This window comes from Capra hircus, chromosome 19 (genome assembly GCF_001704415.2).
Source record: "Capra hircus breed San Clemente chromosome 19, ASM170441v1, whole genome shotgun sequence".
NCBI classification, from domain to species: Eukaryota; Metazoa; Chordata; class Mammalia; order Artiodactyla; family Bovidae; genus Capra; species Capra hircus.
Window position 1 is genome coordinate 57,095,589 of NC_030826.1, and position 24,108 is coordinate 57,119,696.

A 24,108-nucleotide genomic window follows, 5' to 3' on the forward strand; every position below is an offset into this window, starting at 1 on the left:
CTGGGCTTGTGGGCAGAGGGATGGAGCCGACACCTCCCAGGAGGGCGGGCAAGGGGTCAAGGGTGGGACACAGTGGCCCTCCTGACGCCCCCGGGAGACAGCCAGCAGAGGCGTTCCTCTTTCAGACTCCCACCCGCCCCTGCTCCCAGCAGAGGGGGAAGCCCACCCTTGTCCTGGTCCCTGTGGGCCGCAGGTCCGCTGAGGGCGGAGCCTGTCTGGTCTCTGGGGGAAGCACCAGCCAAGATGGCCAGTTCTTGCCTTCGGGGAGCGTGAGGTTCCACGAGAGATGTTATGATCGTGTAACATAGTAACATCCTGGCAAGAGCCGTGGCGGTACGGAGCACCGGTTGGGTTCTCTGGCCTCCGCTATGCACACCACACATCACCCTCCGCTCCAGGACAGACACGCGCCTCCCAGCAAGAGGGGCTCTGTCTCCTTGACTTTTCGATCACCAGAGTGAACGTTCAGGAAATATTTGTTGAATGAATGACCCTCACGAGAACCTTACGACACTGCTGATTTTATCCCCATTTTACAGATGGTAAAGTGAAGGCCCCCAGAGCTTAACTGCTTTGGCAAATCTCACGCAACTGGTTCCAGGCTCACCAACTCCAGAGTCAGGGCCTTTTTGTATAATGGTTTCAGTGTCTTGTTTAAACTACGTATGTGAAGTGAAAGTCACTCAGTCGTATCCGACTCTTTGTGACCCCATGGACTATACAGTCTGTGGAATTCTCCAGGCCAGAATACTGGAGTGGGTTGCCTTTCCCTTCTCCAGGGGATCTTTCCAACCCAGGGATTGAACCCAGGTCTCCCACATTGCAGGTGGATTCTTTACAAACTGAGCCACAAGGGAAGCCCAGGAACAGTGGAGTGGGTAGCCTATCCCTTCTCCAGCGGGTCTTCCAGACCCAGGAATCAAACTGGGGTCTCCTCCATTGCAGGCAGATTCTTTACCAACTGAGCTGTGAGGGAAGCCCAGATATGTATGTCTTTGTGTATTTTGGGCTGTGCTGGGTCTTTATCGCTACACACAGGTTTTCTCTGCTGCTGCTAAGTCGCTTCAGTCGTGTCCGACTCTGTGCGACCCCATAGACGGCAGCCCACCAGGCTCCCCCGTCCCAGGGATTCTCCAGGCAAGAACACTGGAGTGGGTTGCCATTTCCTTCTCCAATGCATGAAAGTGAAAAGTGAAAAGTGAAAGTGAAGTCGCTCAGTCATGTCCGACTCTTAGCGACCCCATGGACTGCAGCCTACGAGGCTCCTCCGTCCATGGGATTTTCCAGGCAGGAGTGCTGGAGTGGGTGCCATCGCCTTCTCCCAGGTTTTCTCCAGTTGCGGGGAACGGGAGCTACTCTCTGGTTGCGGTGAGAGGGCTTCCCATCGCGATGGCTTCTCTTGTTGCCGAGCACGGGCTCTAAAGACGCTGTCTTCAGTCGTTGCAGTTTGCAGCCTCAGAAGCTGCGGCGCACGGGATTAGCTGCTCCATGGCATGGGGCATCTTCCCAGACCAGGGACTGAGCCCGTCTCTCCAGCATTGGCAGGCACACTCTTAACCAGTGGACCACCAGAATCAGGATCTTTAATTCTCTTTTGCATGGACATTATTTGAGAGCAGGGACAAAGACATGGGGCTAAACAGGATAAAGTGATTGTACTTGTGGAAAATTGATCTGGTGATTCTCAACCTGGCTACCATCCGAGATCATTTGGCACCATTTGAAATATATTGATCTTTCGATTCTGCCCCTCACACGCTCTGATTGCATGGAAACAGTGTGTATGCACCTAGATGTCGGGATTTTTAAAAGCTCCCCAGTGATTCCAGCATGCAGCCACAGTTGAGAACCACTCTCCTGGAATGCGTCCGTTACCTCCAGGTACCATAGTGCTGCATAACAAGTGGTCCCAATGGCCTGATGCGAAAAGCATGCGTTTAGTGTTCACATCAGCAGACTGGTGAGCTTGGCCTGGCTCTCTCGCTTGTTCGGGGCTGGCTGATTAGAATGTCTGGGTGAGTCCCTTCTGATCTGCTTGCCCCAGCCTCCAGCCAGCCGGCCCTAACTTCTCCTCTTGGCAGTCACAGAACCAGCAAAGTCAAGGTTCTGCTGACATCCCAATGGTCAAGGCAAGTCACGTGGTAGAAGTCAGACTAAAGATGAAGGGAAATTAACTCTGCTCTTGAGAGACCTAGAGAGTCACCTGGCGGGCATGCTGCTACAGAGCAGGTGGTGGTTGAGGGGGACCCCAGGTTCACAGGTGGACCCGTGCTGTGTGTGAGGACCAGGCTCCCTTAGGCCTAGTGAAAGTTCAATAAAAGCTGCGAGTGAGGACGATTAACACAGAGACGAGGCTGAGTCGCAGGAGGGGATCGCCCTGCCACGTGGATGCTGAGACAGGCAGCAAGTCCTGGTCGCTTCCCGACTCCCTTTTCTGAGCCAATCTCCAGGGCCCTCCAACCGACTAGGAATGGCTGCAGAAATACTGTGCTGAGGAGGACCCTGAAGACTCAGACTCGACGGGAAGAGCGCCAGCATGGATGAACCACGTGCGCCATTGCCACCGGAGGACCCGAGTGGACATCTGTCTCCCGGGTTTGCCGCATTAGACATAGCTCTTTCTGCAACCTCACTCCCATCACCCCTTTCCTGACAGCTTCCCACCTCCTCTGGCCATTCCTGGCCTCTGCCATCACCCCCCCTTTTTTCATTCCCAACAGCCACTGTCACCAGAACAGAACGCCCTCAGGTTCCATGCACACACATGCACACACACCTTCCTGGTCACGCCCACCCCCTCCAGCCCTCCTACCAAACACACACGAGAATACAGGGCATTTTTCTCTCAGCAATTATAGCAGATTAATATTCGTAACCCAGAGGAAAGGTCCCTGGAAACAAATCCTCTGGTGTCTGTTTGCCGGAGATACGCGTCTGATGAGCGCTATCAGCCGTCGGGGCACAGGGGCTGCGCTATCTACAGAGGACCGCTGTCCCTCCTGGGGCGGAAGCAGAGATTAGCAGCCACCCCCTACCCCCACCCCTTCCTTGATACTCATTGTTGAAAAGGAGATAAGATTCCTAACAGATGCACGCTGAGGGTTTGGGGGCAGGTTCTAGGGTGATTTATTTTACTCCTAATTAAATGATCAATTGCCCCACACCCCCGGAGCCGGGAAAAAAGGGCTGGCTTCATTGGAGGGAACGGAAGGGTCAATAAGAGAAGCGGGACAGACCCAAGAAATTGAAACCAGGGGAGTGTGGCTGAAGAACGTAACCCAGCCTCTGCTGAGAGGGGACCCCTGACGTCCACGCCCTGCAAGAATCCTGGCAGCCTCCTTCAGCATGGGTGCCCCTGGGCGAGCCGACTGGAAGCCCTCCTGAGTGCCGCAGGTAGCTGGTGCGCTTTGGAAGTGAGCGACAGGGTCGTGCCAGAACCATCTATCAAGGGGATGGTCATCCTGCTGAAGGCTGTGAGCCCGGGGACCTTTCTCAGTAGCCTCCTGTGTTCGCTGCCCTCTGCTGACTCCGCTCACTGGGAACTCAAACCCAGGCCCCAGGGGTCCCGGACACAGAGCTCTCCTCCAGAGGCAGGCAGAGCCACTCTGGCCGCATCACAGACAGACCCCTAAACCCAGAGACTCAGCACCGTGGAAGTTTATTTCCTGCCAACTTAAAGAGCTTTAGAGCTTCCCTAGTGGCTCAGACAGTAAAGAATCTGCCTGCAATGCAGGAGCCCCAGGCTCTGCCCTGGGGTTGGGAAGACCCCCTGGAGGAGGGCATGGCAACCCAGTCCAGTATTCTTGCCTGGAGAATCCCACGAACAGAGGAGCCTGGTGGGCTATGGTCCATGGGGTCGCAAAGAGTCGGACATGACTGAGCAACTAACACTTTCACTTCCTTTTTTCACCCTAAGAGGGGGCTGAGGGGGACATGTGAACTCCAGAAGGCTGTGTCAGAGGCAGGCTGTGGCTTTTGAATCAACCTAAACAGACTCGTGGTGTTGGAGAAGACTCTTGAGAGTCCCTTGGACTGCAAGGAGATCCAACCAGTCCATTCTGAAGGAGATCAGCCCTCGGATTTCTTTGGAAGGAATGATGCTAAAGCTGAAGCTCCAGTACTTTGGCCACCTCGTGCGAAGAGTTGACTCATTGGAAAAGACTCTGATGCTGGGAGGGATTGGGGCAGGAGAAGAAGGGGACAACCGAGGATGAGATGGCTGGATGGCATCACTGACTGGATGGACGTGCGTCTGAGTGAACTCCGGGAGTTGGTGATGGACAGGGAGGCCTGGCGTGCTGCGGACATGACTGAGAGACTGAACTGAACTGAAACAGACTAGGGATTAGGCAGCCTCCCTCCCCCGCAGCCTTCACCCACCTCCACAAGCTGCACTAAAGGACCAGGTCCCTGCAGCGGGTTCCCTGCTCTCCGCTGGGGACTCTGGGCATGTTCATGGGGACATGGTCGCCATCCCTGTCCCACTGTGTTGACTTGAAAATATTTCAGCCTGGCGCTGTCCTCATTCCCATCACCCCACTTGTTGCTGTTCACTCGCTCAGTCGTGTCCAACTCTTTGTGACCCCATGGCCTGCAGCACACCAGGCTTCCTGTCCTTCCCCATCTCCCAGAGCTTGCTCAAACTCATGTCCATTGAGTGCATGAGGCCATCCAACCACCTCATCCTCTGTCGTCCCCTTCTCCTCCTGCCCTCAATCTTTCCCAGCATCAGGGTCTTTTCCAGTAAGTTGGCTCTTCACAGCAGGTGGTCAAAGTATTGGAGCTTCAGCTTCAGCATCAGTCCTTCCAATGAATATTCAGGGTTGACTTCCTTTAGAATTAGCTGGAGGTTAAAAGACCTCTTCAGGAGAAAAAAAAAAAAAAGGACATCATTAGGGTTCCCAGGAATTGGAGAGGAAGGCTTAGTCTTCCCACTTCCTGGAGCACAGCAGGCAATGTAAGTCCCAGCACTGGAATCCCAAAAACCAGAATGGGGGGACCCTGGCCCAGCCTGGCTGAGAGAGACCAAGCTGGAGAGGCATTCACGGGGTTGTTTATTTGAGAGCCCGTTTAAAAGTCTGTCACATTCACCTAATGGGAGAATTTGAAAAGAATTCAACTGGATTTGTCCTTGTTAAACTAACATTAAGGATGTTTAACAGCTGTCTCGGGCATATCACATTAAAATCCGGAGATAGACTCGACAAACTAATGCTGTTGCTCGTCATCAGGAGGATGGGGGAAAGGAGATGCTGGGCAGAGCCGGCCCGGGCAGGGCTCCTGCCCCCACACCCGGAGGGTGCCCAGCTTCCGCCTGGACAAGCCCTTCACCCAACCTGTGGACGTGGGGGCTGAGGGGCTGCACCCCGCTGCCCAGACGGTTTCCCTTTTCCCTCTCAACCAGCCCTGACAGCCCCTCTAATTGGCTGGATTCAGGGTAAAGAAAATGGAGGTGCTTCCCTGGTGGCTCAGACAGTAAAGAGTCTGCCTCGATGCAGAAGACCCAGGTTTGACCCCTGGGTCAGGAAGATATCCCTGGAGAAGGGAATGGCAACCCACTCCAGTATTCTTGCCTGGAGAATTCTGTAGACAGTGGAGCCTGATGGGCTACAGTCTGTGGGAGTCTCAAAGAGTCAGACACAACTGAAGCAACTACCTTCACTTCCTTTTTTCACCCTAAGAGGGGGCAGAGGGGGACGTGTGAACCCCAGAAGGCTGTGTCAGAGGCAGGCTGTGGCTTTTGAATCAGCCTAAACAGATTCAGGATTAGGCTAAGGCAGTGATTCTGGAATGGGTCTGCTCATCGCTAAATGTATTATCATCTCTCATCATTCACTCATTCTGGGGAAGGAATTTCTTTAGTTCTGGACCCTCCTGGTGCAGAGATGGCCCGAAAGGGTAGAATTCTGGGGGAGCTCCGGCCCCTAGCCAGGCCTGGGGTGGACACAGAGAAGCGTCGCCTGGACAGTCTCAGACCCCTGGACGTGCTCTGTATCTGGTCCCCAGCGCTTGTGAAGTATTGGGATTCTCTGCAAACTAATCGTGGCTGGAGTTCAGGCAGTCAGTGGTGCCGGGGGGTGGGCTGGAGAAAGGGCTATTGGGCACCTGGCTTCATGTGCCTGCTCGCATCGCATCCCTGGAGGCCCGCCTGTCAGAGGTGTCCTTTTCTGCTTCCCAGAGCCATCACCCTGGAGAACACGCTTGTCATCCTGTCGACCGTGGCGCCCGACGCGGGCCGCTACTACGTGCAGGCTGTAAACGACAAGAACGGGGACAACAAGACGAGCCAGCCCATCACTCTCGCCGTGGAGAGTAAGTCAGCGTGTCATTAAATCTTGGGAATGGGGCTCCCGGGGCTCGTGGGGAAGACGGAATGGCGTGGAGGGGGGAGGCTGGGAAAGGGCAGGGGAGGAGCCGTCCCGAGGAGGCGGCGTGCCAGCTGTGGAAGCGCGAGCCGGGGAACCAGGAGGGTGCTGAACTCTGGACTCCATCCCCATGAATCTGAGATGGTTTCAGGAGCAGGGACAGTTAGCTTGGTCGTCAGTGGGCCCCCTGGAGACCCGGGGGAGGCATGAAATGTTGGGGAAAGTGTGTGCGTGAGAGGGTTACAGCCACCCCTGGGGCTCAGGGGCCAGTGGCAAGAGCCCACCAGGAGCTGGGGAGCTCGTTGTTAAAGAAGGGTGCCGACTGCCTGCACTCAGCTGGCACATAAGAGGCGCCACTTGCAGTCGGAGCTGAGCCATCCTCGCTGATGAGAACACAGGCTCTCTGCCCAGGCTCCCGCCTCAAAGTGCCCCTGTCCATCGCCAGAGACTGCCCCCCACCCTGCAGGAGAGAGGCAAGCCTCTCAGCGGCAGAGTGCGGAGGGGAACAAACGGAAAGGGTGACTCCTTGAGTCTCCTTGACGGAGAAGCGTTTGTCTGGCCGAGACCGAAGGCAGGTTTCCCGGCCCTGATGGAGATGTCGGGTGGGGTAGGGTGGGGGAGCGGGCGTTCTCCCCGGCCCCGCTAGCCCCACACACACACACCACCCCCGGGAGGCAGATGAGGTGGGGAGTCACCGAGTCCGTGGGATGGGGCCAGAGCTTCCCGCAGCGGCCGAGCGCCATGCCGCCTGCGGGAGCCAGATGTTCACGTCTTCCACATCTGCACAGCTGCTGCTCCACAAGCCGGCTCATTTATCACCCACGGTCCCGCGGGGACGTCCCCGCCAGCAGCGCGAGGAGGGTGCCAGCCAGTGCAGGACCTTCCCATGTCCTTCCTCTGATCCCAGCCTCTGTCTTCCAGGGCCCAGAAAGCCCAGTTGTTGATGAGTCACTAAGACGTGTCTTTTTCAACCTCAAGGACTCTAGCCTGCCAGGCTCCTCTGTCCTTGGGATGCTCCAGGCAAGGATACTGGAGTGGGTTGCCATTTGCTCCTCCAGAGGATCTTCTTGACCCAGGGAGAGAACCCACGTCTCCTGCATTGGCAGGTGGATTCTTTACCACCAAGCCCCTTGGGAAGCTGCAGAAAGCCCAAAACATTCCCCAGTCCCGACCTGCCCATGCCTGGGCCTTCTGGCACCTGCAGAACCCCTTCCCATATTGGCAGTGACCCCCTCCCCCAGACCAGGCCCCTGTCTGCCGAGAAAGAGACCTGGATGCGAGGAGTAGAGTTCCAGTCTGCGTGCTGACCCATGAGGGTCACAGGTGTGACTTCTGACATTGATTTGAGCCAGGGTCTTGCTCATCCTGGCATCCTGGGGGCCCAGCCCACAGTCTGGGGCTGCTGTTTCTATGGGAAAAGGAGCCATCAGAGGGGGTGTTTTTCTCCATGTATTTTCCAGTGTTCTGAAAACCTGGAGTCTAATGGAATCGAGCCATTTGGTCCGAGTCAAGGTCAGGCATCTCCCTGGGTGACTCAGTTGACCCTGAGCCCGAGGTTGGAGCCTTCCTCCCCCGACTCTGCTCTGCCTTCCTCTCCCAGCACCAGCCTCCTCCCGGCCAGCCCAGGTGGTGGTGGGGGCAGGGGGGTCGTTCGCTCTCTGCCCCCTCCCCCAGCCCTCCGGGGGGCCCACAAGAAACAGGCAGGGTTCCCTCGGCCCTCCCATGTCTGCCCGAGCCTCCTCCACACCATTGTCTGTTTCCTCCCACCCCGTTGCCCCTCGCCCCCTGCTCTCAGGATTTGTGCTGGATTGAGAGCAGAATCAGCTGATTTTCAGCTAATTTCTCCTCCCACGAGTGACTGCACTTCAAATCCTGGTGGTTGTCGCTGACACAAATCCCCTAGCTGCCGGCCTGCCAGCCAATTTCCTGGGAGCAATTGCGACTTCACCCACCTCCAGCAGCGTCTCCCTCATCTGTCTCGCCCTCCGCTCCCCACTCCCACGCCCTCACCCCCTCTCTGCTCAGGGCAGGCAGCCTCTTCGCATCCCTCATCCCTCGGGGAACATCCATGCTCTTTGGAGATGGAGATGGAGAGAGCAAAGGCCAGTGACCCCCAGAGTTGCCCCCTGCCCAGGTGTCAGCCAGGTGACCTCACTTGGACCACCACAGCTCTTGACAAGTTCGTACCTGGCTGGTGGTCCCACTGGGTCCTGATCAGAGCTGCACCATGCAACGGAATTGTAATATGAGCCACATATGCAATTTAAAATTTGCCAGTAGCTCACTGTTTCAGAAGGAAAAAGGAATTGGTGAAATTAATTACACTTTATTTAACCCAATATATCCAAAATATTATCAGCTGAACATACCATCAAGATAGAAAATATTAATGAGATACTTTACACTGGTTTTTTTTTAAGTCTTTGAAAATCCGTGTGTATTTTACACTTAAAGCACATCTCCTCAAATTTGGATGCTGGATTTTCAACTGGAATACGTGATCTGTATTTAGATTTCATAAAATGTACAGCTAGAAAGGTGGGATCGGAAGCCCAAGTTGTTCTATACATACTTAGAAGTGTTCTAATAACTGACTCGGGGATCTGCTTTTAATCAGATAAAATTCAATCCCCTTCCATAGGGACATCGGTCACTCAAGAGCTCACGGCCCCCTGTGGTTCTCCCCCCACCCCCATGTTGGATGGGGCAGGTCGGCCCCGGGCTCGTGGGCAGCTGGAAGCCGGCCCAGGGCAGAGGGGCAGCTTGTCTCCGTGCCCTCCACCTGCTTGGCCTGTGGTCCAGTCACATGGTCCCCGAGCCACAGTTTCCTCATCTGGACGCCTGTGGCAAAGCATGGGCTTTCCCGATGGCTCAGCGGGTAAAGAACCCGCCTGCAATGCAGGAGACGCAAGAGACATGGGTCCGATCCCTGGGTTGGGAAGATCCCCTGGAGGAGGAAATAGCAGCCTGCTGTGTTATTCTTGCCTGGAAAATCCCACGGACAGAGGAGCCTGGTGGGCTACAGTCCACAGGGTCACAAAGAGTAGGACGCGACTAAGCACGCACGCACACACCCAACATGATGCTTGTGGCAAAGCATTGTTGGGAGGATTCAGTGAAGTGACGGCGAAGAACGGGTCGAAGTGGGTGCCCCCCACCATACCTATCATCAAAACTGTCCTGGGGCAGCTGGCTGAGACCCAGCTTCACCCCTGGGTGGGGACCCCCCAGCTTCCTCCTGTGCCAGGGCCCCACCCACATCACAAGCTCGCCTGGAAGATGATGGCGCTTGCCTTGCCTGCAGCTTTTCCAGGGGATCCCTGGGGCCCCGTTCACTCCACTGCCCAGAGCGGATGCCCTGCATCCTGTGCCTGCCCCCTCCCCCTGGCCGGCCTCCTGGAGACCTGGAGTCAGCCCACCCCCACCCCTGACAAAGAGCCCCTGGCGGTCAGGTGCGCCCTCCCAGGGCGGGTCCACCTGGGCGGTCCATCTGCTTTCCCCTCACACCGAGAGCCTCCCTTTACACCACTCACATGGGCCGGGCACCATCCAGGCACCGCTGTTCCCTCGTTAACAGCAGTCCCGGAGGCAGGCTGCTACTCCCCTCCACGAGTTACAGATGAGAAAGCTGAGGAAACAGGTGAAGAGGTGAAGCAATTTACTTCCCGGTGACACTCACTAATGATGCACGAGGCCGATAATGGGACCAGGTTTCCCTGCCTGCAACACTCAGCCCGTTGGCCACTCCCTGGATGTCTAGAGGCGCACACATCCCCCCGTTTTGGCGAGAAGCACCTGCTGTTGGCTCTTTCGACTCTGCAGAGGTCACCCAGCCCCCGGTCTTCACTTCCAGTCCTGGCCCCCTCCGGCTCCCCTGCTTTCTCAGGCCTTATCCCTGACGACCTCCCGGTTAGAAACCCACTTCCTCCACCCTGATTCTCCCTGATGCTCAGGGCTCAGCCCCACTGACCCCCTCCCTGGCACCTTGAAAACTGAGCTTCTAGAACCCTCCCTGTCTCACCCAGGTCTCCAGCCTCCTGCTTCCTCTTCCCCGGATGATGCCTGGTTCTCAGCCCTTTGTCCCTGCGTCCACTGTGTTCTTGCCTGGAGAATCCCAGGGACAGAGGAGCCTGGTGGGCTGCCGTCTATGGGGTCGCACAGAGTCGGACACGACTGAAGCGACTTAGCAGCAGCAGCCACTGCCTCACACCTGGTGCCTGGGCTTCCCTGAGCCCCCCTTCCTATCTTCTCCGGGCACATCACCCCCCACCCCCGGGGAACTCCAGCGTCCTGCTCCTGAAGGCCCCCCTTGAGCACCTTCACTCTGACCTCCCGCCACCGTCCCCAGCCCATCTCCCTTCTTTGAAAACAGGGAGCCCGCAGCACAAGCAAGGAGAGCCGGAGTGGTGAAGGCCGAGCCTTGAGACCATGGCTGTGTGGCCTTGGGGAAGCCCCTTCACTACTCTGAGCCTCAGCTGCCTTTTCCCTAGAAAGGACACTATAATATACATATCTCCCAGGGCTGGGGATAAGAATTTTAGGGCTTAACATTTCTCTGTAAAGAGGCCCCAGGTCGAGACGCTTTATCCTCACGTCTGCCCACCGCTCTGTGCCTGTGTACTCGCCTGGGGCCGACTCTCAGCTCCTAGCCCAGTTTGTAAATTCTCAGTAATCTGGCCCTGATCCGACCTCCCCCAGTCAGACCCGCCTTGCCTCCCCTAGTAGGCATGGAGAACGGAGCTCGCCTTCCACCTGCTCCAGTCTGCTGCCTGCTGTCTTTGTTGTTTAGTCTCCCGGTCGAGTCCGACTCTGCAACCCCGTGGACTGTACCGAGGCTCCTCTGTCCATGGGATTTCGCAGGCAAGAGTACCAGGTTGGGTTGCCTTTTCCTTCTCCAGGGCACCTTCCCAACCCAGGGATCGAATTCACGTCTCCTGGATTGGCAGGCAGGTTCTTTACCGCTGAGTCACCTGGGAAGCCCATTGGACAGGGGAGCCTGGCGGGCTACAGTCCATGGGGTCACAGAGTCGGACACAACTTAGCGACTGAACGACCTCAAGAACCGATCCGTTGTTGGCTCCGGGTTAAGAAGGATTCTGAGGACATAACGGGCTCCGCCAGGAGACGCCCTGACGGGTCAGGAGAGGGGGCTGGGGGCAGGGCGGCGTGTGGGCCAGGACCCTCACGTCTGCTGGGAGGCGCTCTCCCCCAACCCTTCCTGGCGCTCTGAGGCTACCTGGGCTTGGCACCCACCTTTACCTCCAGCTCCCCAGTTCGTCTCACCGGCACCCACACAGGGCCCCCATTCCGGAATGCTCTTCTCCCTTCTGGCTCCCTGAGTCCCTCTCCCGTCCCCCAGGCCCTGGAGGCTTTGCTGACCTCCTGAAGCCCTTAGTACCCATGTGCGCTTTCCCTCGGTCACGTGGCCCCCGAGAGTCATGACTTCACCTCCTGGTGGCCTCTGGTCACTTGGTCCAGGCTGAGCTGGGGGTGGGGGGAAGAAGCAAAAAAACCCCACCCCCGCCCCAAGCACAGCAGACAACTCCCCGGAGGAGGGGCTGTCACCTGGTGAGCACCTACTAGGGGCCAGGCACTCTGCACCAGCCCCTGACCAACTTAGCCTCGCCCCAGGATCCTCCCTCCAGGCGCCTGTGGCAGCCACCTTTAATCTCATGAATGTCTAAGCGCTGATCTGACTTCTCTCAGACTGCACGCCAGGGGGACAGAGCCCTGCCCATCTCCCCTGGTGGGGAATCCCTGTGCCTGGCACACAGCCTGGCGCTTACTGAGCCCTTGGCCAGAGAAGGTTTGTCGAGTCAGGGGCTGAACCCACACAACCCTGAGAGGCAGTGACTTCTAACCCCTGTTTTGCAGCTGAGAAAACAGACTTGGGGGGTGAGGAGAGCAGCCAGAGTCATGCCCAGGATGCCCGGGGTGGAGGGGGCGGGGGTGGGTCAAGGTTCTGAACCAGGTCTTCCTGAGCCCCAGGCCCTCCTTTGCTGAATCCAGAAGGGGCCCCTTCCCTCGAGCCGTGCCAGCTGCCACCTGGGCCTGGACAAGGCCCCAGGGCCCTCGAGGGGCTGTCCGTCTCCTCTTTAAGCTCCTGAAGCCAACATGGCAGCCCCAGGTCCGGCGGGGCAGGGTGGGGCACCCCCACATTTTTAAACTCCAGGGGCTCTGTTTACCCACCAGGGCCGCGGGGCTCTGACTGTCTGTCTCCTCCGTGAGCCCCATTAATCTGGGCCTCGGAACCTGTGCGGCCCGGCGTGTCATAAACAACGCAGAGCACACTTTTATGGATTCGGCTATATCAGCAGCTTTCAATCCGATCGCTCTTTATGGCACCTACATGAGGCTTTTATATTGTTGCAATTATTTTGGTTTATACGCTTCCTTTCTTTCCCCCTTCATTTTACTTTATTTTTTACTTTTTATTCCCATTCTGTCAGGGCCTTTCCCAGCAAGGCCTGGGAGGCCCAGCAGGAAAACCTTTCCCCGAGGGCTGACCGGGCGATCTGACTTCCCCATAAAGGATGTACATTTGCCATTGACCCGGGGCCGTGTGAGTCATTATGGCCTGCCACCTCCGGAGCCTCCTGGACAGGCGCCAACTGGATGGATTTGTAATGAGAGAAAAAGTCCTCCGGGCTTGTATTTTCAGGAGCCAGGGAGCAGGTGTACAGGACACAGTGGAGTTTCTGCAGTACGGGGCTTGGGCTGACCACAAAGAGAAGAGCCTGGCCCCTTCTCAAAAGACTCAAAGAATAAAGCAGCAAAGTCTCCTGCCTTTACTGGGTGTCCCTAATGGCCCAGTAGGTAAAGAATCCATCTGTCAATACAGGAGACACAGGAGATGCGGGTTTGTTCCTTGGATCAGGAAGATTCCCCTGGAGGAGAAAATGGTAACCCACTCCAGTCTTCTTGCCTGGAGAACCCCATGGACAGAGGAGCCTGGTGAGCTACAGTCCATGGGGTCACAAAGAGTCGGGCATGACTGAGCGACTGACACTTTTATTTCGTGTCATTTTTAGTTAATTTTTCTTGGAGTTTATCGTTGCTTTCCAGTCTTATGTTAGTCTCTGCTGTGCAACAAGGTGGATCAGCCCTGTGTATACATCTCCCCCTTCTTTGGATTTCCTTCCTGTTCAGGTGGCCACAGGCCTCCGATAGAGGCCCCTGTTTGTACAGCACGTTCTCAGTAGTCATCTGTTTTATCGTGCTGGACTTTGGGCTCACCCTGACGCAGCAGGACCTCCTCTTAACTTGACCGCACTTGCAAAGCCCCTCTCTGCAAATAAGGGGATATTCACAGCTGTCATGAACATGAACTTGAGGGACAGTATTCAGCCCAGTATGGGGAGTTTGCATTCTGGTGGAAGAGATGGCAAGCTTCTTCTGGTGAAGAAGCAAGCTGACGAGATGTGGTCGGCTTACTGACAACGTATTGTCCTTGTCACGGCATTTATGCAGCTGGAAGGAAGGATTCTGAAGGCCAAAATAAGCCAGGACAGGGGATGAGGAGGAGAGCATGGCTGCATTATGGGGGGACGTGGGTTGCATCCTGAGGTCTCCCGTGGGCTCTGCCTGGATGCTGTGCAGAGACCCACCAGCAGAGGAGGATGGAAGGGGGGAGGGTCCCTGGGGTCAGCACCTGGAGGCTCAGCTCTGGGGCTGCGAGGCGTCTGCCCACCCCCCCCCATTAGGACAGAGGTCTCCCACAGCGTCCCTCTGGCGCGGGTGGGGCTCAGATGGGATTCCCAGCGTCTGTTCCTCTCCCCAGATGTCAGCGGCCCTGCAGACCCCATCGCTCCAGCCATCATCATTCCTCCCAAGAACACCAGCGTGGTGGCCGGGACCTCGGAGGTGACTATGGAGTGTGTGGCCAATGCCAGGTGGGTCCTGCCTCCGCCCCTCCCCCTTAACCCCAGCGGGCGCTCCTGATGAGGGCTCCAAGGAGACCAGGTGGAATTCACAAAGGTCCAGAAATGTCCTGTGAGGACCCATGAAAGAAGATGGGGTATTTAGCCTGGAGGAGGGGTGATGGGCTGGTGGTCAGAGAGCTGCCGGACGCAAGCAGGGCCCACCCGAGAGGAGAGGATCCCGGCCCAGGACACCTGGGGTTGGTGGGGGGTCCACTCACGTCCAACATCCAGAGCAGCCTGGGGAGCGGCTGCTCGCCTCTGCTGCCGCGGCCTCCTTGTATGAAGGCGGGGGCAAGAGGAAAGCTGGACTTTGCTGCTGGTCCAGTGGCTAAGACTCCACGCTCCCAAAGCAGCGGGCCTGGGCTCGATCCCTGGTCAGGGAACTAGATCCCACATGCTGCAATTAAAGATTCCTGCATGCTGCAACTGAGACCCCGGATGTGCATTTCCGGACTTCCACACTTTCCCATCCACTGACTTACACTGGACGGGGCAGAGCGGAGGCAGAGACACGTGGAAGGGCCAATTTCTGGCTCTCGAGAGCCCTCGAGCACGAGTTATCATGGGGCCAGGTCTCCCCTCACCACAACCCCCGGGGAGCAGGGCATAGTTGTCCCCATTGTACAGACGTGGAAACTGAGGCCCAGAGCCCTGAAGGACTAGCCCACACAACGGCCTGCACCTAGGAAGTGTCAGGGGCAGGGCAAACTCAGGCGCCCGGCCCCTGGCGCCTGCATGCCTCACTATGCCCTGCCCTGCCTCCCGAGCCCCTGGGAGGCTCTGTAGCTGACCGCCTCGTCCCTCGGCCCGTCCAGGCCTCTGATCAAGCTGCACATCATTTGGAAGAAGGATGGGGCGCTGCTGTCTAGCGGCATCAGCGACTACAACCGCCGGCTCACCATCCCCAACCCCACGGCCAGCGATGCCGGCTACTACGAGTGTGAGGCCGTCCTGCGGAGCAGCAGCGTCCCCTCCGTCATCCGTGGCGCCTACCTGTCCGTGCTGGGTGAGACGGGGTGGGAGTGCTGGAGTCCTCCCGACGTGAAGGGGCAGCACGAGTGACCCGATCAGCAGCCATATCAGCAGGAGCATGGCTCTGATCCCCTCCCCCGGTCCCTCCTCCTGCAGAGCCACCTCAGTTTGTCAAGGAGCCAGAGAGACACATCACAGCGGAGATGGAAAAGGTGGTGGACATCCCCTGTCGCGCCAAAGGTAACCTGGTGGCCTGGCTGGAGGGAGGCCTTCAACCTCTCCCCTCCCTGACACGGACTTTTCTAAAGCCCACCACCCTCTCACCATTGCACAGAGTCAGTCTGGCTGTAAGCAGACACCCCAGGAAGCAAACAGAAAAAATTACCGTAATCTTAGGGCTGGAAATCAACCCCATGTTACCATAACTTGAAGGTTACAAATGAATCCAAATTACCGTAATTTCAGGACAGGTGACAGACTCAAATTGCCCGTAATGTGAGAGCTGCGACAATGCGGTGTTGTCGTCATGTCAGAACTGCTAGGACGTGGCTGCGTCTCTGCCTGGGCTCTGCACCATTCTGCTTCGTCTCCTCCGACCGTTTCTACTTAACCCCCAGCCCCTCTCAGAGTTCTTGCACCCTTACCGCATTTCCCATCCTTCTCCTTTGAGTCCAGCTGAGCTAAAAGACACCCCAAAACCAGGGTGCAATCTGGGATAATGGGATGACAGGATGAGCAGAGAGGAGACTGTAACCCTGGCAGGAGGGAGGGCCCCGTGGAGGAGGAGGGGGCACACTGACCCCCATCCTGAGATCACACACGGGGAAGACAGTGATTTATTGGACAAACATTTGGTGGGGGGTGGGCTTACCACGATCCCTGGGTCAGGAACTGCAGTATTCTTGCCTGGGGAATCCCATGGACAGAGGAGCCTGGCGGGGTGCAGTCCATGGGGGTCCCAAAGAGTCGGACACGACTGAGTATCTGATACTTTGAGCAACGTGTGCCGAGACTGTTTTCAGGGCTGGAGAGGCACAGAATGAACCCAAGAGCCAGATCCCTGCTATTACAGAACTGTGCGTTCTCGTGAAGGAGACAGACAAACCAATAAACAAATAAAGATGCCTTATTTCATTTCATCTACAATGCCATGGGTTGTAAGATGCCCCATTATTTTATGCGCCACTAAGAAAGAAAAAAGGCTGCCAATTAAATTATGACATGCTGTCGGTTGTAAGACACATCCTCATCTCAGAGACATTACGATGCGAACAAAGGCGTAGCTTGGAGTGGGTGAAATACGGGTGTCGGGGTTGAAAGGTGCGGGGGAAGGAGAAGCAGGCAGGCTGATGGGCTCGGCGCTGGAGGGTGGTCATTCGAACGGAGCCTGGGGAGCTTTTCTGTGGAAGTCACCTTTGAGCAGAGATGCAGAGGGAGAGATGGGGGGGGCAGGGCACGTGGGGAAGGGGTGCCAGGCTGGGGACACAGCTCGGGCAAGGCTGAGGGGTTAGGAGGAGCCCCCACACTCCTCCCTGTGCGGACCAGGCAGGACGGGGCTTCTGAAGAAACCCCCATTCCACCTGTGAACCCCTAGACACTGGGCTTGTGCTCACCTGGGTTTGGAAAGGCCGGCTGGAGGTTCCCAGAGCATACAGAAGACTCCACTAAATATCCCAGGAGAAAATACAGTATGTCCAGCCTTTCCAAGCTGAACTAACCCCGGGAACTTGTAAATTTGCTTGGAATGCCTACTCTATGAGAATTTGAGAATCTAAGAACAACTTTCCCCGCTTCCAAGACCACTAGTGGCACCTCTGAGAAGGTTCGGGCTTTCCCAGTGGCTCAGCGGGGAAAGAATCCGCCTGCAGGGCTGGAGCCACAGGAGACACAGGTTTGATCCCTGGGTCGGGAAGCTCCCCTGGAAGAGGGCATGGCAACCCACTCCAGTATTCTTGCCTGGAGGATCGCCATGGACAGAGGAGTCTGGCAGGCTACAGTCCATGGGGTTGCAAAAAGTCGGACAAGGCTGAAGCAACTTAGCACGCAAGCACGCACTGAGAAGGTTCTAGAAACCAGAACACACCAGGGATTCCCCCCCCCCCCGCACCTTAAGGACTTGCGGCCCCAGCCTCCCTCCGGGGCCAGGGCATCCCTCACAGGTGGCTGATGGTGGGCGCTCGACCCCCCAGGTGTGCCGCCGCCCTCCGTGACCTGGTACAAGGACGCGGCCGTCGTGGAGGTGGGGAGGCTGAGCCGCTTCCGGCAGCGAGGCGATGGGGGCCTGCAGATCAGCGGGCTGGTGCCCGACGACACTGGCATACTGCAGTGCTTTGCCCGGAACGCGGCCGGCGAGGCGCAGACCTCCACCTACCTGGCCGTCACCAGTGAGTCCCCTTCGCGGTCCTGCCCGAGTCCCCGCCCCCCCCATCCCCCCACCCCAGGACACAGCTTTCCTCCAAGCCAGGGGCCTCTTGAGAACAGGCTGCTGTAGATGCAGAAACAGGATCCCAGGAGGCTTTCCCCCGGAGCGGGGTCACTCTGGCCTGTCACGCCTGCTGCTTCTGCGGCCAGCACTGGCTTTTTCTTTTACAAACCAGAGCCTCGATTTCTTGTTTAATGAAAGGTGATCCCATTTCCCTTGTCATGGAGGGTGTCAGCTGCCCTTGGGAGCCCTCAGTTTCCTCCAGAGGGAGGCTTGAGAATCGAGGCAGGGCAGGGACTGGCGTCCTTCCTGGGTCGACCCTTCCAGGGTCCTTCCACGGGGCAGGTGGTGAGGGGGCACTCGTGGGCACTCTGGCTCTTCCCGGCACCGGGTCCTCCCAGAACACTTGCATCCTTCCCTGAAGAGGGACCCACACCGATGGGAGTGGGGGGCAGGACAGGACTGGATGCGGCTAAGACACCCCACTGTCTCCCATTGCAGGCATCGCCCCCAACATCACCAGGGGCCCCCTGGACAGCACGGTGATCGACGGCATGTCCGTGGTGCTGGCCTGTGAGACTTCGGGGGCGCCCCGGCCAGCCATCACTTGGCAAAAAGGTACTTGAGACTGATTGACTTTAGAGGGTGGCCAAAAGTCTCGGGCAGCCCTGGGGCTCAGCTCCGGAGCCAGCCAGGGGGGTTTTCCCGTGCACGGTTGGGAAGGTCGTGCACTGCACAACCCCAGAGGGCTTCTTTCACACAAGGGATGCTCCGTGTGCCGCCCTGTCCGGCACCAGGCTCCAGAGGCTCTGCCTCTGGTGAGACCCGTGACTTTGGGTGAGTTATTTACTCACTCGGAGCCTTGACGTTCCCATCTATAAACTGGGGGGCTGTGGGATGTGTCCCTGGGAGCAGCATGGAAACTAGATGAGCGGGTGCCTGGGAAGGGCCTGCACCGTGTCTGGGAAGTAGACCAGCCCGTGCTGACTGACGTAATTCCATGGTGGAGGTTGTTAGTATGGGGGGGGGGCCCACCCCCTCCCCAGGCAAAGCCAGCAAAGCCCAAGCTGTCCCCCTAGTCCACCCACCCCGTGCCTCCTCCATGCCTCCGCATTGTACACTCATGTCACAACCCCCCCCAGGGTCACACACACAGGCACACACTGTCACTCACTCACACCCCCAGCCTCTGCCCACATGACCCTCCTCTCACCCAGAGCCTCCCTCCGCCCCCTCCCTGCTCTGTCTCCCCACCTTCTAATACACAAGGTCATCGGCATATTCAGTCTACTGCTTACCCCGCCTCCCATGATTCCAGGCTTTCAGTTTTGTCCCCTGCCATCTCCCAGGAGCTTAGAACACAGTGACCCACAGGGGCTGCTTCATCAGTATCAGTGGGGTGTGTGCCCAGACCCAGAAATAAACACGCTCACCTGATACACTCACCGGTTCAGTATGACCACACACGTGTGCAAAGGGACCCACTCACCCACAAGCTTGCACGTGGACAGTCCCCTCGGTACAGGCAGGTGGGACTTTCTTTAAAAACAGGTATGGTCACCAACAACACACTCTCAGACACACTCTGACACAAGGGTCTCCCTCCCTCTCTCCTTCCAGCCACCAGGGTCCCTGGGTCCCCAGTGGGAGGTCTGTCCCCACCAGCGCTGCCCCCCGCCACACCCCCTCACTGGCTGCTCCCACCCGCCGCTCCTCTGCGCTCCCCTGAAGGTGACTCCAGAAGCATCCTTCTGCAGGCAGCCCGTCACCACCCTGTCGCAGCTGTCTGCGCTCCCCCCAGCCCAGGTGCCAGCTGCATCCAAGGGCTGTGCCCGCCGGCGGGAGGCAGCGCTGGTCTTCCCTGCTGAAGGGCAGATAGCGTGGTGGGAGGAGAGATAGCAGGAGCCCGGGCTCCATGCAGGCCCCCTGCTCTGGGACCGCATGTCCTGTGTCTGTCCCCAGGTCAGAAACCAGGCTGGTCCGCAGCCCTGCCACCCTCGCCATGCCCCCTCCAGGGGACATGCAGTTGGCCTTCCTAAAGTTGGGAGCTCACCCTGGGACAGGGGGACAGGGGAGTGGTGAGGTGTGGTCCAGGCCCCTGGTGATGGCTGAATGCCAGGGGGTGGCCAGGGGGCAGCGGGCCGGCAGCCTGAGCCCACCCGTACCCGTGTCCCCCAGGGGAGCGCATTCTGGCGAGTGGCTTGGTCCAGCTGCCGCGCTTCACACTCCTGGAGTCGGGCAGTCTGCTCATCAGCCCCACGCACATCTCCGACGCCGGCACCTACACCTGTCTGGCCACCAACTCACGAGGGGCGGACGAAGCCTCGGCCGACCTGGTGGTGTGGGGTGAGTGCCCAGGCCGGGCCGGGGTCCTTTCCACGCTTGTGTGTGAGCGTGCGCTGAGCGTGTATGAGCCCCACCGGCCCCACGTCCACCTGTCTGTCCAGCCCACACGGTCCTGAGACCTGGACAGAGGAGCTCAGAGGAAGGAGCAGGAAGGTCATGGTCCCCAGGGCGGTGCTGGGTGGGCAGGGCTCTCACCGCTTGGGCCGAGCCTAGAGAAGACAGCTGTGCGCATAGGCCTTAGGGCAGAGATCTGCACACTTCTGCTGGAAAGGACCAGAGAGGAAGTATTTCAGGCCCCATGGGCCAGACAGTCTCTGTCACAGCTCCACAAACTCTTCCGTTTCATCAGGAAAGCAGCTGTAGGCAGTGCTGAACGCAGCAGGCGTGGCTGGGTGCCAGCACGGAGGGGATTTACCCAGACGGGCCCCCGGTCAGACTTGACCCCCAGGTTATGGTTTCCTGGCCCCTGCTCTGAGGGAACCTCCCAAGCCCCTTCCTGCCCCTTGGGGTCTGGCACCACATGGAGGGGTGGGCCACCCTCCTAGCCTGAGTGCCAGGGGCCTGGTGGGCATTGTCTTAGAACCAGAGGTCCTATTTTTACCCTGGCTGGACCCTGGGGAGCACGGCCATGATCATCCCCAGGTTTCTATATCTTTGTCCATCCTGTGGGCACGAAATTAAAAGAGCCCCCGCTATGAGCATCACTTCCCAGAATTCCCGTGGCTCTTAGTGTCCTGGGGTGTTCGCCGTGGTGGACCAGTCCACTGTAGAGCGCAGCCGCAGGGGCCCAGCTCACCAGAAGGACCCCCCACCACACCTGCATCTCACCTGTCCGTCTAGGGCCCACCTGTCCACCTTCCCACCAGGCCACCTCCCTGCTGTCTTTCAGCCCGGACCCGCATCACCAGGCCCCCCCAGGACCAGAGCGTCATCAAGGGCACCCAGGCCTCCATGGTGTGCGGAGTGACACACGACCCCCGAGTGACCGTCAGGTACTCCTGCGGCCGAGGCCCCTTGGAGGCAAGAGGGGAGGGGCAGCTTTCGGGGGTCGCTGGTTGCTGGCTGAGTGTCCGTGCAGGGAGGTAAGTGCAGCCCGTGGGGGTCAGGGAGCAGCCACGTACAGACTCACTGCAGGACTGAGACCTGGGGACCCTACGGCCCAAAAGAGACCCTAACGCTGGGAAAGAGTGAAGTCAAAAGGCAAAGGGGGCAGCAGAGATGCGAAGATCAAAAGCATGTCCATCCGATTCAATGGACCTGCCTCCGAGCAAACTCCAGGAGACAGCGAAGGACAGGGAAGCCTGGCGTGCTGCAGTCCGTGGGGTTGCAAAGAGCCCGACACAACTGAGCAACTGAACAGCAACGAAGTACATGTCTGGGGACTGAGCCAGCTTGAGTTGAAGGGGGGAGCCTGGGGTGGGGGGGAGGGGATGAAAGCTGGAGAAACATAGGAAAGAGGGTGGGGCCCTTAGGGAGCGGGAGAGGAAGAAGCCTCTGTCTGGGGAGACGTGGAAGCTCTGAGATGCTCGGGACCCCACTGCTAGCACTCGCCCACAGATCTTAGACCCTCTCCCCACCTGTGGACAGCAGACGGGTCTGGTGAAGAGGCGTGGGGGTCTTGACCTGCCTGGGGCAGTGGAGGGCCCTGGGGTGACCCCCAGAGAGACGCTCGTGAGGGGCCCAGGGCCCAGACAGGGGCCGCCCCTGCCCTCCTCCGTGGGAGCCCAGACCTCGCAAGCCTGGAGGGAGCCGGGTCCAACCAGGAAAGCCCCTGGGGAGGCCTGGGAGCGCAGGGAGCAGCCAAGACAGGCCTGCAAGCTGGGGACCCGCCGGGCGGGGCACAGAAACACATCCTGGGCTGTGCTGGGCAAGGTCTCCGAGCCAGAATGGGGAGAAAATAGCCCCTTCAGACCCTCTTGAGCTTTGGATGCTGTGTTTAAAAAAAAAAAAAGTAACTGCTTCCGTAGAAATAAATAGCCCCTCCTGCTGTTCTATTCTATGGGCAACGTCACCGCTGAAGCCCCTGGCAGGGAGCTGGCCAGCCGGGCAGTGAGGGACGCCCCTTGGAGTCTCGGCCGCGCCGCGTGGGACCCGAGTGCGTCCTGGGGCGCCACCTGGTGGCCACTAGGCATATGGCCGTAGGGCCGTGCCAGGTGGGACCCCAGGAAGCCAAGGGTACTAGGTTTTATTTCTTGATATTTATATTTGCCTCATTTCCCTTTATTTTATTTTTACTGAAGTACAGTTGATTCACAGTGTTGCGTTAACTTCTGGTGCACAGCAGTGATTCAGTTCTATGCATAGATACGCATTCTTCTCTAAAAAAAAAATTCTTTTCCGTTATGGTTTATCACAGGATTTTGAATATAGTTCTCTGTGCTATACAGTGGACTTGTTGCTTATCCATTCTATGTATAAAAGCTTACATCTGCTAATCCCAGCCTCCCACTCCATTCCTCCCCCAACCACCGCCCCCCTCCTTGGCAACCAGTCTACCCCCCGTATGCCTGAGTCTGTGCCTGTTTCATAGACAGGGTCCTTCGTGTTAAGTTTTAGATTCCACATGTAAGTGACATCATGTGATATTTGTCTTTGTCTTTCTGACTTACTTCACTTAGTATGACCACCTCTAATCGCATCCACGTTGCTGTGAATGGCACCATTAAGTTCTCTTTTGGGGCCGAGCGGTGTCCCCTTGGATATATGCGCTACGTCTTCCTCATCCACTCCTGTTGATGGACGTTTTGCTTCCGTGTCTTGGCTGTTGTAAACAATGCTGCTGTGAGCACTGGGGCACGGGCATCTTTTTGAAGCAGAGTTTTGTCTGGATGTGCGCCCGGGAGTGGAACTGCTGGCGCATGTGCTTGCTCTATTTTTAGTTTCATAGGGAACCTCCCGACTGGTTTCCAAGGTGGCTGCACCAGCGTCCATTCAAGGAGACTAGACTTTTAGCCCCACACCCCTTCTCGGAGGCTCTGACTCAGGCCCCACTCAAAGAAACACCTCATTTAACAGTGAACATCAGCCCTCTGGACAGCCATCGTGTGGTACCACACAAACACGGACGTGAGCCCTGAAATCACGTAGGTGTGGTTAGAACGTGGCCATCAAATAATCCAGAACCTGCTTATCCCGGGGTTTATCAGAGTGTTGTTAAACATTAATATACCAACTGTAAAAATGTCTTCCAAGAGAACCCACACATTACCCCCGCAGAACACAGCTGTGGGTCTCAGACACTTACAGAAAAAGTCACCATCATCTTAGCATCCGTCACTTGAAAATTTTTATCATAAAAAAAGCTCTGTTAATTAAGGAACACTTTGGTGTTTTATTTATTAAAATGTTATCTACAAATTCTTTGGAATTGGAATGAAAAAACAAGGTCAGTTTTCATTCCAATTCCAAAGAAAGGCAATGCCAAAGAATGCTCAAATTACCGCACAATTGCACTCATTTCACATGCTAGTAAAGTAATGCTCAAAATTCTCCAAGCCAGACTTCAGCAATACATGAACCGTGAACTCCCTGATGTTCAAGCTGGTTTTAGAAAGGGCAGAGGAACCAGAGATCAAATTGCCAACATCTTCTGGATCATGGAAAAAGCAAGAGAGTTCCAGAAAAACATCTACTTCTGCTTTATTGACTATGACAAAGCCTTTGACTGTGTGAATCACAATAAACTGGAAAATTCTGAAAGAGATGGGAATACCAGAGCACCTAACCTGCCTCTGGAGAAACCTATATGCAGGTCAGCAAGCAACAGTTAGAACTGGACATGGAACAACAGACTGGTTCCAAACAGGAAAAGGAGTATGTCAAGGCTGTATATTGTCACCCTGCTTATTTAACTTATATGCAGAGTACATCATGAGAAACGCTGGACTGGAAGAAACACAAGCTGGAATCAAGATTGCCAGGAGAAATATCAATAACCTCAGATATGCAGATGAAACCACCCTTATGGCAGAAAGTGAAGAGGAACTAAAAAGCCTCTTGAGGAAAGTGAAAGAGGAGAGTGAAAAAGTTGGCTTAAAGCTCAACATTCAGAAAACGAAGATCATGGCATCCGGTCCCATCA

The 24,108-nt window shown here is 57.0% G+C and overlaps 1 protein-coding gene across 2 annotated transcripts in view; it reads left to right on the plus strand.

The window, feature by feature from the left end:
- Positions 1-24,108, plus strand: part of SDK2 (sidekick cell adhesion molecule 2) — a 272,623-nt gene that overhangs the window by 164,367 nt on the left and 84,148 nt on the right. For both annotated transcript variants that reach the window (XM_018063889.1, XM_018063888.1), the window contains 8 exons: positions 6,179-6,312; positions 14,146-14,257; positions 15,103-15,293; positions 15,416-15,499; positions 17,449-17,643; positions 18,183-18,299; positions 19,860-20,027; positions 20,917-21,019. In XM_018063889.1, coding sequence (XP_017919378.1) covers positions 6,179-6,312; positions 14,146-14,257; positions 15,103-15,293; positions 15,416-15,499; positions 17,449-17,643; positions 18,183-18,299; positions 19,860-20,027; positions 20,917-21,019 — 1,104 coding nt within the window. The remainder of the gene's footprint in view (positions 1-6,178; positions 6,313-14,145; positions 14,258-15,102; positions 15,294-15,415; positions 15,500-17,448; positions 17,644-18,182; positions 18,300-19,859; positions 20,028-20,916; positions 21,020-24,108) is intronic.